The 17,329-nt window shown below is 39.9% G+C and overlaps 1 protein-coding gene across 1 annotated transcript; it reads left to right on the top strand.

The window, feature by feature from the left end:
* The first annotated feature begins 2,258 nt into the window (after window positions 1-2,258).
* Window positions 2,259-16,190, top strand: ubtd2 (ubiquitin domain containing 2). Its single transcript, XM_078266300.1, has 3 exons — window positions 2,259-2,396; window positions 5,915-6,151; window positions 14,862-16,190. Exons 1-3 carry the CDS (start codon window positions 2,327-2,329, stop codon window positions 15,356-15,358), a joined length of 804 nt encoding a protein of 267 aa, XP_078122426.1. The 5' UTR covers window positions 2,259-2,326; the 3' UTR covers window positions 15,359-16,190.
* Window positions 16,191-17,329: the final 1,139 nt, after the last annotated feature.

Consider the following 17,329-nt stretch of genomic DNA (forward strand, 5'->3'; position numbering starts at 1 on the left):
TGTGTGTGTGAATGTGCATGTGTCAGTGCCAGTGTGTCAAATTACACTCAAGTCTCTATGTCAGTCCTAAAGATAGTGACCAGGCAGAAGTGTGTCGATCTGGTGTAACATTGCAGTATTTGGATCTTATTTTTACAGTAGGTTTAGATGCAGAAATAGAGTGAGTAGAATTACTATGACAGAGAAAAGAAGAGAAGAGAAGAGAAGATTAACGCAATGTAAAATTGTGGAACAGAACAGAATAAAAGTGAAAGGGAGAGAATAGAATACAAAAATACTTTAATTTCACTGTGCTGTGTTGTCAACCTATGCAACCAATTATGTTAAAACCTAAAACCTAAAAAAGACTCATGGTATAATAAAAAAAAACATCTGCAAGACAGACTAAAATAGAATAAAATGGGTAACTGCATTGTAAAATCAGATTTTGATCTGCAAAAACGATATAAATTGTGAATCAACAACCTACATAATCTAACCACTAAAACCCTACTATGCATGAGAGAGAGAATAGAACATTAACACTTTTTCATTCACTCTGTGTTGTGAAATTTGATCTACCTACACTATGCATCACATTTAAAGTGCATGTAAAAACCCCAAAACTACTGTTTTGGGGTCTCTACTCCCTACTATCCAAGAGAGAAAAAAGAATAGATTTGAATAGATGACATTGCCTACTGGTTACCATGAGACCAACAGTAACAGCAGGAGGCTTCCTTGACATTCACGAAGAGCCTACAAGGATATTTGATGTGTCTTCTTCAGGACAGTGAGCAGCTTCTCTGAACACAAATATCACAGCATGTGTCAAAAGACATTATCATCAACAGAGTCTAAAGGAACATTTGCTGCCCCAAAGAAGACGCCATCCTTTTTTCTTTTTTTTTTTTCTTTTTTTTACAGTAGGCCAAAATTGAATAGACTTCACATTGACTTAACATATATAAAGCTACCAAGTACTCGCACACACATGCATACATGAATTGCGCATACATACATAAATAAGTATACATAAATAAGTATACGGTATGTACAGTATGTGCGTGGGATAGAAGATTGGGACCAGGATTTGCTACGTCTTTTGCAGTCATGTGATTCCAGTGACGCATGATTCAGATGGAGGGCAGGAAGTGTAAAGCAGATTGGTTTGGTGAAATTTAATAAGTAATATTGACTGGAAGAAAGTTTGGTCCTGTCCACAAAAGTTCCCTCTAATGAATAATATAAGAAGTGTCATTTAAGTTGATCCATGGATTCTGTCCTATTCTATCCTATTCTATCCAACATTTCTTACAAGGATTAAAACTTGCTCCCATTCATTTTGGTTTTGTTTGAGTTAAAATAAGTACTTTTGTTACGTAAATTAAATTACGAACGCAAGTTAAGTAGTCAACTTGAAAAAGTCACAAAAGTTCAACAAACGTGTCTCCTAGGTGAAAGTCACGTGTTTGTTTGACCCAGCCATCCACCCTGACCTCCTACTAGGTCAAGGTATACCGTGGTTTGAAAAAGTCACGGTTTCAAAACCACTAAACCTTTCTGTCATACCATTCCTAAGATATGAGCTGTTTTTATGAGTGGTCAAGGACAGAAAGTGCAGTTTAGAAATCCCTTTCCTTGCCAGTGTGCAGTGTGTTAATAAAATACATTGTGTTCAATGGAAAAAAGTTGGGTTTTTTAACCCAGACATTTCAAAAAAGAATACATTTTAAATACCGTGAAATCCTGAAGGTTATCATACCGTAAGAATCTTATGCTGGCCAATGCCTTGTCTCCTACCCCAACTCACATACATTTATACTAATGCACACATACATACATGCATGCATACATACATACATACATACATACATACATACATACATACATACATGCACATAGCCTACATGCATTCATGTGCAAGTGCTTAGCAGTGGTAGCCTATATATGTGCAAGTCAAGTATTCAATTTGGGCCTAGGCGGCTTCTAATACCACTTCTCCTTTGTTCTCTCTCTTCTCTTCCTCCTCCCCCTCTCCTTCAATCCTCTCTCGGTCACCTTGTAATGATGTGAGCATCTCTCTATCTTTTTTCTCCGCCTTCCCCACAGATGAAGAAGAGGATGCCTGCTGCGCCCCGCCAATACTGAGAGGAAGAAGGGAGGGAGGACAGGAGAAAACGACGCGAAGGAGGAAAGGAAATAAAGAAGGAAAGGGGAGGGGGGAGAGAGAAACGCAAGAGAGAGAGGGGAGGGGGGGGGGGGGGGGGCTAGTAGATGTAGCTCTAGCTCTAGCTGTGGGCCGGGGGGTGAGCTACCTAGCCCGGGCTGCTCTGCCGAAACATCCATGGGTGGCTGTGTCGGGAGCCACCACGACTCCTCGGGCAGCTTAAACGAGAACTCGGACGGCACAGGAGGTAATTTACAGTTCTTATCAACGTCTTTTATTTAGGGCATACAAGCTTGGCTTCTTTTAGGGGGGCTTCCTGTAGGCTTTTTGTATGTTGTCCTGGCTGGAGGTCTGCTTCCATTCCTTAATACCCGAGCCAGACAGAGCCGGAGACAGACATGTTCGGTCCTCCTGGGTCTCCCCCTCCACAAAGCGGGGCTTAAAGCGATAAATAACGCATTTTACTTATTCACTTATTTACTTATTTACTGTGCGACGCTGCCTTCCTTTGTTCTTTGGTTTTTGACTGAGCTAGCCGGCTAAAATGTAGCTCAGTTAGCTTGCTAGCTTTTCTGCATAACAAATATGGGTCACAGATGGCAATGGCATGCAAGGGAGTGATACAATCTGATTTTAATGATGTCCTGACTGTTATGTTAATGCTATGCTTCATGCTTTAATGTTAGGCTTTTGTATTTTATTGACTGTTTTGTATTAGCTAGGATTTGTGGCATGTTTAGTGCTGGAAAGTGTTGGGGCGAAGAGAAGAGGAGGTGTCAAAACTTAAAGGGTGCTCCAGCTTCATGATAAAGGAAATGTGCTGTAATGTGCGGTTATTTGGTGAACTAGGCCGGAGAGCAAGCACAATGCTGTTCATGAGCAGACCAGAGAAGTAGCAGACTGCACCGGATTAGGTTTATTGTTATTGAGCAATAAACAGTAGTGAGTGCAATAGCCTACCTAAGGTTATGGGGCATGATATACCCTAACTAAAAAAATATTTTAGGGTACACTATTTATCAGTAGGTCTTCTCTGCTGATGCTATAACTTGGATGATTGGTTAAAAACCATCAAAAAGTGCATTCAATCTATTGAAGTACGCTGGTTCAAAAACTGGCATCATTCATTAGGTAGTTTACAGAAGAGACATTGACAGTGTACGGCGGAAAAATATGGCTATGACATGCAAAAGCGTCCCTGGCTTGAATTGAACCGGTGATGCTGCGTTTAGATTGTATGAATCTTAACCGCAATAGATTTTTATTAAGCTGAGGTGCTATAGAAAACTTTATACTGGATAGTTCTCTGCTTGTTTGGTCTTATGAGGGGTTCCACCACTGGCCAGTGAGTTATTTTAATCACAGATTTGGGAGATGGAGCTTGGGGGGGGGCACTTAGTGATGCAGAGATATAGCCTGGTTTCCTTAATGTCTTCCTTTTTGCCACTACATCCGTCTTGACTTGTGTGACTATCTCCCAGACTTCCTGGGCATTTCTGTCACATGAACAGGTTTCAGAGATCCCTTTTATCTGTGGAGTGTGTATAGTAACAAGAATCCATGCAGTGTTAAAACAGATGCAGAGGAGCAGCTGTTACTTGACACCTTGCTTGATGAGGAGACATGTAAATGTATCTGTTTTTTACCAAAGTAGGTGTCATTACTAGGTTTAGTTCAAGCAAAATTATATTTTAGTATAAAAACATCTATATCTATTCTGAAGCGTTAGGGGGAGCTCTATAGAGAAACCTGTGAGCAAAAAGTAAGATAAATGACCAAAACTGCATAGCGCCCCTTTAAATGAACATAACATTAACAATAGAACATTTATCTTCATCAATAAAAAACAAAACACCAATAATCACTTTATATAATTGCAATTTGGCATATCCAAACAAAATCACAACTTCCAACAATTACCATCAACAGTCATACCCCTTAGGACCTTAGATAATGTTAACAATTAATTGCGATTAAACACAGAAACAGCGATTACATAAAATAATTGTCATTAGAAGATTGTGTAATAATTGTAACAGGCCTAGTAGGCTAGTGTTTAGACGTAAAATAGTAAATGATGAGCAGACGGATGAGCTGGAAAGTAGGCTATTGGCAGAGGTTTGAACAAACGGACAAGCAGTCAAGTTGGTGATACACAAACGTGAATTCAAGCATGCATTTCTGGAAGATAGCTATTCATAAACTGCATACAGAACCTTTTTTTAATGTACATACTCTGTTTCCGTTTCTAAGTACATGTTTTACATAACCATGTGTGATGTTTATGTGTTATCTGTTCCAGTTTATTGCTGCAACATCTAAATTTCACCCACAGGCGCAACTAAAGTTTGATCTTATTTTATCAACCAAGGACCTCATCTACCCTCCATCCCTCAATTAAGTACCATAATCTGGTCATGTTAAAAAGAGAATACTCCTTCCACAGTCTGTAAATCTTGGATACAGGTGAATTATAACCAAAGAGGGGAAAAGTTGTGTAAACAGTCTGTCAGTTAGAGCTTATGCCGCGTTCTATTTACCTCGGAACTCGGAAGCCGGAGCTGGGAATGACGTCATACCCGAATTGAATGCGTTCTATTTAAAAGTCGGATTTTCATTGTTTTCATTAGCTCTAGCCCGGTTATCTATTGTTAGCTAAATCCAGTTGATAACGCATTACGCCGTTTTTTGTGCATGCAAACAGCGTAACAACATGTCTGCAGATAGAAATTGAGCATGCCTGTGTGAACGACTGATTTAGTGACACAAATTAGACAGAAGTGCTTATAACTTTGTTACTACAGCTTTTCACAACTGTTGATACAGGGGGCAGCCATGTTGGATTTTGAACTCGGGCTACTGCGAGGTTGTACGAGTTCCGAGCTTGTAAATCCGAGATCAGGGGGCGTGTTTACGACTTTGACCTCGTTAAAACCGAGTTGCGAGGTAAATAGAACGCGGCATTATTTATTACAAACAGCCAGTTGAAGGTTGGTGTTATCAGACTTTCCCATGTGATCATCAGAGTACATGTGTACCAGCAGCAGGTGTAACTGAATACCTTGATCCGTCATCCTCTCCTCTGTCTCTGTGTTACACACACACACACACACACATACACACACACACAGTCCTGTACCTGTCGTCCCCTTCGGTGTTGATCTAGCCTAGGTGTTGTTATTCATCAGCTATTCTGCTGCAGATGGAGCACTGTTAGATGCTACAGTATAACCCTAACCTTGTAACTGAGTTTAGTAACACAACACATCTAGTTTCAGTTATGCTCAGTCTGAGTGTGTGTTCCATGTATATATTATGTGATGGTGTAGGCTCATGTTCAATCTGTCATCTGAGCTTGGGTGTGTTCTTGAGCAATCTTAAAAGACTGATGCTTTGTTTGACATAAATCTTAACTCTTCTTATTCCGTTTCTTCTTTACTCTTCATCCATACTTCTCATTTTCATCCTCTGTGTATTCCCCCACCTTCTCTCTTGCTTGCTCTCTCGCTCTCTCTCTCTCTTTCTCTCTCTCTGACTGTCATCTTCCTTTCTCACATCCCTATTTTCTCTTTTTTTTATTTCCTTATCTTGGTTATCCCTTCTCCTTCTCAACCCCCTCTCTGTTGGTTCCTCTGTCTATCCCCATTTTCTGTCTTTATTCACATCCTTTCATTTATCCCACCCTCACACTGATACTCTGTATATCTTTCCTTTATGGTTTCTCTCCTTCATCTCCACTCCTCTCTCTCTCGTCCTCCCTCCCAGTGGCTCTAGGGCGTAACCAGCCCCTGAAGAGAGAGCGGCCTAAATGGAAAAGTGACTACCCGATGACTGAAGGCCAGCTGCGCAGCAAGAGAGATGAGTTCTGGGATACAGCGCCAGCATTTGAGGGCCGGAAGGAGATCTGGGATGCGCTGCGGGCTGCGGCCAGCGCATTTGAGAGCAATGACCACCTGCTGGCTCAGGCCATCCTTGACGGGGCCAGCATCACACTGCCGCACGGTAACACATATTTCCACAGTGGTAGATGTAGCAGATAGTGTTTGTTTTTCTCTCCATGAAATACCTCTGGGGGAGTTTATATAGGACATTGCAGTTGATGATTATCAACTCAAGAATTTCAACTGTCTCTTCCCAAGTTCTCTAGAGAAACTAAACCTCAGGAACCCAGCTGTAGAGGATTTCTTAAAAGTATGAGGCTTTACTGTATTCTGCAGTTAGTTTTTATTGTATGAACTTTTATGAAATTTTAAGATTTGGAATTGTTCGATTCAAAGTTAAATAAAATACAGGAAGAGACAAGAATCCATTTTAAGAGAGACCAACCAAGGGCCTGAAACTAAGACAAGCGACAGCAATTTTAAGCAGGTTAGAGAATGTGTAACACTGTAAAAAAGTGACGAAAGTAAGTATACACAAAACAGTCAGTAAGCATACTAAAAACTCCTTGATTTTTCCATGTGCTGTTGATGTAGAGCTGCAGCGTTAAGCCGATTAATCGATATGTCAATCAACAGAAAATGAATTATTACATGTATTTTGATTATCGAATAATTGTTTTAGTCATTTAGTTAAGCAAAAATGCATTTGCTGGATCCTAAAAAGTCAGGACTTAATGCTTTTCTTTGTCATACAAATGATGGCACACACTGAGGGTGACTTGCTTTCTTTCCACCTGCCAATATTCATCTAGATCTAGAAAATTAAACATGATGCTGCAACTGAACAGACAATTTCTTGCTTCAAATTTATTTTATGACTGATTTTAGTGGATAGTTTCAAAACAGACATCGTATTTGTTTAGCTCAAAAAATGGAAGCAAAAACATCCATCCCAAGCTAAGCCTGCGTTCACATAGACTTCAGCGGTCCGGAGAAAACGCAAGCCTTTCCATTCATTTTGAATGGGGGTAGTGGGTTTAGGCTGCAGTGGTGGGGGTTGCAGGGGGGTGCCAGGAAAAAACCGTAGTGGCCTGAGGTGGTTGTATTATAACCCCCCAATGTAGCACAAGTAGCCTTTATATATCACAATTACGGTTTTCTGTCAGATCTCAACGTTTCTGGCCACACAGAGAAAGAAAAGGTGTTGAAAATGATATATATTTTATGTATATTTGTTATCTTGCTACGAATATATAATATAAAATATATGATACAGGAACTATTTAAAGTTGAATGAGGGATGGAAAAAATAACAAGCTTCGTCCCGCTCCTTTTCGGAAAGATTGAACATATTGTTTGTAATACTTTATAGATATTGTTTTTCCTTTTGGTGTGTTGCTACGCACTTATTGTGTTGTTATATTTTAATTTATTGTTATTTTTTGTTCAATATAGAAAGAAAGAAAGAAAGAAAGAAAGAAAGAAAGAAAGAAAGAAAAGAGACGAAGTGACTGTGCTTTGTTGTTTGGCAAACATTCAGCTGTTACACAAACTTTAAAACTTTCTTGTGGCAGCAATAAAGGCCGTGGTGTTCCCTGTTTACTATACGGGACTCTCACATCGCCTCAAAACCAACCGACTGAAGTCTGATCGCTAGTTACATGATTCGTCACCGCAGCGTGACGTTGGGTTGCGTTTCTTCAAAAGTCTGTCGCAACTTTCCACCGCTGTGTTTTTCCCCCGGCTACCCCCTATGTTCCCCTCCGCCGCAGCCTAAACGTACTACCCCCATTCAAAACAAAAGGCAAGACCTGCGTTTTCGCTGCACTGCCTGACGGCCGACGCAGGCAATGTGAATGAAGGCTAATGCATCTCGGGCCCTTCAAGACCACAATAAAAAATAAATAAAAGCTGGCCATGTCATATATTCCTGCGACCAGACAGTAATAGGTTACATAAACAGAGTTCGAAATTAGAAACTAAAGGATGTAGTAAAGCTTCCCCATTAAGTATCTTCCTCTGTAGTTTCATGAACAGGAAGTAAGCTTTGCCACACATGACTATTCATTTCTGTTTGGGTGAGTGGCTTCTGTGCACAATAATTGATTGTTTAATGAATATGGACCTGATTCCAAGCAACTACAATCATTTACAGCTTTCAGCCTGCAGTTTCGTAAATGGAGTAAAAGATGCTGAACCTCTGTTTATCTCAATAACCGCATTGTAGAGTTTAGACGTAAGCTATTGTGAGGTATATACTGTATGAGGAATAATAATAAATGAAAAGGGCTGTGTCTTCTGAAAGTAGGATTAAATCAAGTAATCACTCGCCTTAGTGTGAAGATCAAACTTACTGGAGAGTATTCCCAGAGAACAAATCAATAAAATTGGCTCAGATTCAGGAAGCCCAACAACTCCACCCGGTAATTATCAGCTGCTTGTGCATGCTTTATTTATGCTCTATTTGTGGATGTGCGTCATTCTATTAGAGATGCACCGATTACAACTTTCTAGGCCGACTCCGATTTTCTTTGAGTTAGGCCAGCCGATACCGATTTTAGCCGATTCCGATTTCATTTTTTCTAACCTCTTTACAGCACACACAAATATTTATTTTCTGTCTCTTCTTTAATAGAACATTTTGCACAGAACATAGAACATTTTTTGAACAGATAATGGATCACTATAAAATAGAACTATATAAATGACTCCTGGTGTGGGAAATTCACACACATCTAAAGTGCAATGTTAGAACCATTTCCTTCTTTTCACATCCAATATCCAACTGCGTGCGTCCTTGAGAACTGTAACTCGTATAACTTATGTTGTCAGTTAATTGTAGCGTTGACCGGCATGAAATCGGCATATGTCAGACTGACCTGCCGGTCGCCGGTCATGGCCGAGCACGTATAAACCGGCCAATTCCGGTCACCGGCCGGTCTATCGGTGCATCTCTACATATATATCGTTTCCTTATTCACCTCAGAGTCATATTACCTCAACTGGGGAAAGGAAAGGTTACTTTTTTTTGTTAAAATGTTGTCGTGGTGAGTTTTGGGTGGTGATGCATTTTGTCCCGTTGGTGGCATTCTCGGTTTAACCTGTCTTTCCAGACTTTCATAAAAGAGTCTAGAAGTGTTTTTTTTACGTATCAGTGAAAGTAAATATAAGTTAATTGAATAATAACCATTATTATGTTAAAACAGGCTGAGATGACTGGCTTGCTCTGATAAAAACATGTTGATTTCTGAGGGGCTAGGTGAACTCCTGCAGGGAACCTGAGGTGGACAGAATTATTCTGTTAATAGGCCAGCAGTGACACTAAAACTCAAGGTCAGCTCTACCTGAATACGATTGGTGTATAGCAGTTACCAACAGACAGACTCTACGTGCATGTAAACATAGTCAGTGTCTTGTCCGGCTCCATTCACTTTATTAGTTCGGCCAGGTCAGATCAGATCCCGCTGGGCTGCAGCTGTAAATTCCCCAGGCCTGAAGTCACTATTGTACTAATCCAGCACTCCAGTACAAAGAGCAGTCGGATCACTTAAATATTTTGTATTACTCACAAATGTATGCCTTTCTATTGCCCTTTTTTTTTTTTTTGCTTTCACCATTCCAATTCCATTTGGGTACTTCAGCACAGCGGTGCTTTGAGCTAATAGATATTGTCAGCATGCTAACAAACACACTCATCATGACAAGGTTAACATGCTGATGTTAAGCAGGTGTAATGTTTACCATGTTCATCATCTTAGTTTAGTGCATTAGCATGCTCTCTTTTGCTAGTTAGCACTAAATTCAAAATACAGCTACTGATGGGAATGGTAGTTGTTTTATAACCCAAAGTATTGGACAAATCATAATTTTGACTTGATGGTGGTGCTGGAAAAAGAGTTGGGGTATCGCAAAAGTTCATCCTGAGGAGTACATGAATGTACGCAGTTTCCAAATTCCATAGCAGTCCATTCAATAATTGAGACATTTCACTCAAAACAACACGTGGTGTACTCGTGGTGGCAGGAAACGTCGGGCTACCACCAAAGTCAGTAGGATTCATCCTCTGGGGACCGTGAAGGTCTGTAAATAAAGTTTCATGACAATCTATTCAATAGTTGCTGATATTTCTGTCTGGGCCGATCAACTAACATTGTCATGCTGCTAGCATGGTGAAAAATGTTGTTGTACTTGTTGGCTAAACATCGGCTTTTTAGAAGCAGTAAGTGATCCTCCATATTCTTTTAAAAGCTTAAATTACCTCCATTACCGTACTAAAACATACAGGGCAGACTTTGTTGTTGCCATTCAGGAAATGGAACTGAGTATTTAAGGTTTCTTAAAACTACCACTGCATTCATAATGGAGACTTTTCACTCATTGGAGATGCATTAGTTAATGGGCTCCTTTTTCATTGCATATAATTAGATTGGAGACCAACTTCAAAAGTGACTCTGTGAAGCAGAAAATGGGATCCATTTGCATCAGCTGTTGGTCAACTTGCTGAATTTCATCCAGCCCGCAACAAATGAAAATGTCATGTTCACTGATTCACATCATTATATCCCTTTTGTTTTCAGCCATAACCAGTAAGGGTGGGGGTAAAATCAATACAGCATAGTATCGTGATATTTTCCGTGGCAATACTGTATTGATACACAGACGCCAAGTATCGATCTATTATTATATATGTGTTGGTCAGTTTGTCTGCTTGACAATCCCATTTTGCAGTATTAAAATTAAAGTGAGATGAACAGACAGACATTTCTCTTTTTAGATAAAACAGATGTTGACGAAGTTTCCTTTTGGGGACATAATTTGAAATTGGGAAAAATTTGAAGTTGGAAAAATCACAATTAAATCGTATCGTTACATAAGTATCGTGATAATATTGTATCGTGAGGCCTCTGGTGATTCTCACCCCTGATAACCAGTCAAGCTAGCTACTATTTGGGGGGGCATGCAAAACAGCACTGCAGCAACAAAGCATGTTTTTCAATCTAACCTCTTGTTGTTTAATGAAATCCTGCAACCAAAGGCATTAGCACCATCTGGGATCCATTAGCATTCTGCAGCTGAAGGATAAACACTTAAGGTGGAGCCAAGTGTAGTAGAAAAAAGCAAGTGAGATATACAGACAGAGATTCATATCCATATCATATTTATAGAATGTCACTGAACCATGTGTAACAGTTATCTTGTATTAGCCTTTTGTGACATTGGCTGTGATGAACGCTTCCATATATTTAGCTGTCTCTGCTGCTATCTCACTGTTGCATGAAATGAATTTAAAGGTGCCCTGCCACACGTATTTCATTACTTTGTGGTAATGTTTGAAGTTCTACCATGGACTCTTTAACATTTTTTGTTGAAAAAATAGTATAGAAAGCCTGCAGGAAGACTTAGCTCAATTTGTGCCAGTTCTCATTAATATTTAACGAGCTAAGCTGCTTGACTCTGATTGGCTAACAGCTAGCCAATGAGAGCCTGGCTATCAGCATCCTTTACCCAGCGCAACTGGGCGAGCTCATGAATAGTAATGAGCTCAGGCAACATGATGTCAGGCTGACCAGGTTTTGTAATTGGCCTGATTTCGGCGCTTATTTCTTTTCAGTGGCTAGAGCTGACAGAGGAGGTAGCAGTTCATTTTCACATTCACGACATAACACAAACACATATGGACCTAACACATTTCAAAAAATACAAGTAAAAAACGGTTTTGTGTGGCAGGACACCTTTTTAAAGTCCAACTTTTTAATAATGAAAAACAATTAGGGCTGTCAATCGATTAAAAAATGTAATCTAATTAATTACATACATCGCATACATAATTAACGGTGCCTGAACCGCTACAAGTAAATGTTCCAATTAATAATCCAGGCAGAACATTCTCGTCTCCCTCCTTCATTTTACAGTCCAGTGGTGGGTAGAATGGCTCCGGGTCAAACGTCAATATGGACTGGATTAATCTGCGTTATTTTTTTTTAGCGCGTTATTTGTTCTCAGATTAATTAATCGAAATGAACGCGTTATTTTGACAGCCCTACTAACAATACATGTTAAAAAAAATAATAATTTTTGACTACATAAAAACGATGACTAAATGTGATTTCAATAGAACTTAAACACATTTGTTATGAAACATGGTCTAAAGAACAAATGACACACCTGAATGGAGTTAGGTGTGCTTAAATATCTAAAGCCAGACAGACATCTCATTAGAAGCTGGTGAATCCTTGGATTTATTTGCACATGTTGATATTTCATTACAGTTATGTTACTGACGAGCGGAAATCTTTAATACCTTAAAAACATGCTTACTAATTAGGTCACAAAATGATTTGGTTGCATAAGCGGAAAGAGTTTGCCTACAAGGTTTTTTTTTTCACAATAAGGAAGGCAGGACGGATGTTATTGTTATTATCCACATTACTACACATTTCAGTTTTAGAAACAAATTAAGTGAAGCGCTCTCTTTTTCTGCCTCTTACTCTCTCTCTCTCTCTCTCACATTCACTGATAGACCATGTCCTGAGGCGTAGCATTGGCTTATTGTCGTCACCTTGACCACAGCAGTCTTCATAGAGCGCAGAGAACAACATCCTGTGGGCTTCTGATGATTCATCTCAGTCTCCCTTAAAGAAAAACTCATTGTCTCTCTTAAGTGGCTTGTGCCTCAATTTAAGTCATAAAATAACACGAGCAGTGCAGTGACCTTTTTTAAACATTTACAAAAAGCACTTTTGAGATGACGTCTTGCTTTTGTAGGGAAAGTTTTCACCCTGGTCTTAGATTTTTTGGTTCTAATTTTGAGACCCCAAAACCATTGAAAAGACAAAACGATGAGGAAGAATTGGCAAAATACAATAAAGTTTTCTTCCTGTAAAACAAAAAAAGGCACGTGTGCTTACGTAGGCAGGTAATAACCAATTTCCACCAAAATGTTATGACATTCACCTGTCAACCAATCTGCAACAGCACAGAGCTACATCCATACTGCAGACTCATTAGCTAGCTAACACACAGACCAACTCGCAAGGTGAAAACAATACCAGTCACAGGCTGTTGGGGAAACTTTAGCAATTTTTACCGGCTGTGTTATTGCAGCACAGGCATGCTACACGTTGCATGCAGGTAAACTGTGCTGGTGACAAGGCGGCATGGAAGGAGGTCAGGCGCGTTCATCTGCATGTACTGCCGGCACTGCAGTGACAGAACCGTTTTGAAAATCAGCAAAGTTTCCCTTTCATCTTTCATCCTCCTCGGGTGAGGGAAGTGTGGAGCCATTGCCAACAGTCCTCAGTAGCTCCCCATGGTAGCTCCGTACTTCATTGAACTGTAAGCCCGCCCACTTTTTAGCGGTCCAATCAAAATGGGAAGGATTTGATTTTCAGCAGATCAAATATTCTGTTTCACTACAGAAGCTGAACACGCTCCAACTTCCGTTTCACTGGGACTTTAAGGGTAAAACAACTAAGACAAGCAAACTTTGCAATCAAAACACCCATTACCACAATAAAATGACTGTGACTTGTGAAAAGTGGTGACACACTATTGTACTGCGGAGACATGAAATCCCCTTGATGACCCTTGGGGTCCCCCCCTGTGAATACCACTCTTTCTGTATGTGGAATGCACTCTGAATGCAACTCTTCGCTGCATCTTATTTCCCCCTCTCTCCGCCAGCTCTTTACTCTGTGTCTGAATCACAGTTGGTCAACGGTGACATCATGTATTTTAGAGTACTCCAACAGATGCATTACCCTTTTCTCCTGCTTTCACTTATCTTTCTTTAGTCTTTGGTTTCTGTTGAATCTAACTCTCATTCATCTTACTACAGCGAAATGTGAATTTGAGGTCAGGTTTTGGCTTTGTTAGATGGAAAAATGATGTGAGTGTTTGACCTTCAGTTTATGAACACAATAATGAAAATATACAAAAGAACACTGATTAAAATGCAACATAAATGTGCCAAAAAGCTCAGGCAAAGCAAGGCACCTAAAAGCAGGACTTATCCAGACCATTCATTTGAAAGTGAAAAAGTCAGCGAAAAGTTGAGGGTTTACCTGAAATGTTCACTTTCGTTATTAACTTTCCAGTTAAACATTTACCTAGTGTTCTAAATATAACTATGCATGCACATAGTTTGTTAGCATTGGTATGTGGGTTACAGTAAGCTGTAACCTGCTGCAGATGATGGTTTATAGCTTCTAGTATGTATACGTGATTCCTATAATTTCACACACCACAAATAGAAAGTGTGCATAGAACTGTGGTAAGTACAATAGATCATTACAGCAAGTTAAAATCTGAAGTAACTTCACTTCTTACTTTGAAATGTGTGGTTTTACATTAATGGGTTAAAATAGACTTGACGTAAATCCTCACGTAGGCAAAAGGTTATAATGTTATTGTAACTAAATGAACGATGGTCAAAACTGTTAAAACAAACCTAAGTTGAAAAAAATGAGGAAATCCTTCAGCATTTATATAAGTCACAAAAAGGAAGAAGAATTATGACCAAAAACTCATTAAAAAATCAAGTCCAGGCACTCAAGGTTGGTACACTACACCCTGAGGAAGGCTCAAGCCGACACGCGTTGGTGTATTTTTAATGTCTTGCCCTATTTATTATTTTATCACTTTTTGTAACCAACCTTGAGTGCCTGGAATTTATTTTTTATGACCTTTTTTGGTCATAATTCTTCTTCCTTTTTGTGAGTTGCATTCTCTTCCATGAGCACCGGTGGTTAAGGGATACCAGACGCACTCCTGCCACTACTTTCATTTATATAAAAGTGTTGACACATTTTTCTATTCTTCCATTCTTCCAGGAGCTCTGACTGAATGTTATGATGAATTGGGGAATCGATACCAGCTGCCAGTCTACTGCCTCTCTCCTCCTGTCAACATGATTGAAGAGCGCTCTGACGAGCCTGATGGTTCCGATCCAGACTCGGGGGCCGCAGACCCGTCCACAGGCAGCGCCAGCGACGCCGGCTCAGGGGGGGAGTGCCAGCTTCGGCTCCGGCTCTCCACGGGTCGCGACCTCCGGCTGGCGGTCCGTTCCACAGACACAGTGGGCATGATGAAGCGCCGTCTACATAGTCAAGAGGGTGTGCCTGCCGCAACCCAACGCTGGTTTTTCTCAGGTCGGCCACTGACAGACAGGCTGCGCTTGGACCAACTCAACATCTCCAGGGACTATGTAGTGCAGGTTATCCTCAGCCAGCCGCCACAGCCTGAGCCGGCGTCAACACCAGGACACACACCAGAAGCCTCTGGGCCAGTGGCAGCACTGCCGCAAGAGCCTACACCGGTGGAGAATTAACCCAACCAGGCAGCCTGGAGGTGGGCATACCGGTGGGCTGGAGGAGAGGGAGGATAACAAAGGAGAAAGAGAGAGTGAAGTTGATTCTGACTCTTCTCTTTAGATTTTTTCTCTTCTCCTCTCTTTGTTTTTGGACAGAGGTTGGCTGTCTCCCAGAACAAAAGGACTCTTTAAATGAGAAAAAACTCTTCCTTATGGTTTTACACGTTGAAATTTTGACCTTTTTTGAAGTCTTTTTAACTGTTCCTATGGAAACCAAACAACAAAAAGATAACTGTCAGATGGTGTAAGGGTTTTCTTAGCAACACTGATGTTCGAATGTTTCCATTCAAGTCCTGCTCTCTGGCAAAGCTTGGTCAGGAGAATTCTGTTTATAAGGATACAGGGTTATACATACATTTATACATACATTTTCATCACAATACAATTCAACACGGACTGTTCAGGAAGAAAGGAATAAAGATAGTTTAACAATCATGACCGTTATTCTTAATTATATGTGAATCAAATAAAGAACACTTCCTCACTTGGGGAATAAGTCAGTATGCTATCGCTGTAAAGAGGTTAGAAAAACGGATGTGTCCTTCTTGTCAAGAGGTTGCAGTTACAGGGCATGAGGATGTGTCACCAAGCTGCTGCTGGATTAGATGCTTTATTTCACTCTGCTTCACAGAACAATCGGAGCAATCATAAAAAAAAACGTGTGGGTGTGCGTGTTCATATATGATCAAGACACAACCACACGTGGCAAAAGGAATGGAATATCAGAAACACATTTGCAAATTATAATTAAAAATAGAATGTTTTTAATTAAAATTGATCATTGTTTCTATTTCTTGTTGTCTGTCTAATTATTTGCCTTGAATAGTTTCATGTTTTTGATGTAGGGGTGGAACAAATTATTGCAGTATGTTGCAATAAAAGTGCAGATTTACATTCTCTTGCAGTCTTTCAATGTCAGTTTATGCCTAATAATCATATCAAGCATCATATTGTAGTTTAGGCTATAATTCCTATCAATATTGTGGGCAGGTTCAAACCACAGATCAGAAGTTACAAAGACTATTTTTCTAACTAGAGCCTAGTACTGGATTTTTTTAGGCTGATATCAATATTTTAGAATTAAAAGGAATAGTTTTACATTATGGGAAATAGTTATTCGCTTTTTTGCTGGGAGTTAGATGAGGAGATCTACACCACTCATGTCTGTTCAGTAAATTAGACTGTAGTCAGCAGCCGGATAGCTTAGCTTAGCATAAATACTGGAATCACGAAGCCTTTCTCTGTCTAAAGGTATAAAGATAAGCCTAAACTCTATCGCTCACTAATTAACATGTTAAATCTTGTTTGTAAAATTCTTACACAAAACAAAATGTTAAAAGGCTAAAAGTTGTGGTTTTATGGGAAGAGTTATGCTGGAAATATTACTAGTGGTCAACAGGCAACCAGGGGAAACTTAAGGCCTCACTGGCCTGGCCAAGACAGGTTTCCAACACATAACAGTTGGCTTTAAGGGTGCTAGTGTAGGTTGATTTCATTTCCCCCTGATTCCAGTCTTTATGCTAAGCTAAGCTAATGTGAAACTATTCCTTTGAAAATCCATAATCGATATATTGGCCGACATACATGCCAATACCGATAAATCAATGAAATGGCTAATACTGGACGTTAATATTGGCATAGCTGATTTAAAGGTCGGGCTCTTTTTTAAACAACATTGATACTTAACAGATCTGCTTTCCATTGCCTTTGATTTCCTCCTTTCCTTATTCCAACTTCCTTTTTTTTTTTTTTCTAATTATTCCAGCCAGCAGAACTTGGAAAATTCCTTGAAAAAAACATTATGATGCAAAAGAGGCCGTCCAGAAAGAAGAAGCCACTGTAAGCATTGTGTTTGAAAGACGTGCAACCAACATTCCCAGCTTGAGAGCAAAATTGAAAATGCCATTCAGCCAGTGATGGAATGAGGAA

The sequence above is a fragment of the Sander vitreus genome, chromosome 13 (assembly GCF_031162955.1).
Source record: "Sander vitreus isolate 19-12246 chromosome 13, sanVit1, whole genome shotgun sequence".
NCBI lineage: Eukaryota > Metazoa > Chordata > Actinopteri > Perciformes > Percidae > Sander > Sander vitreus.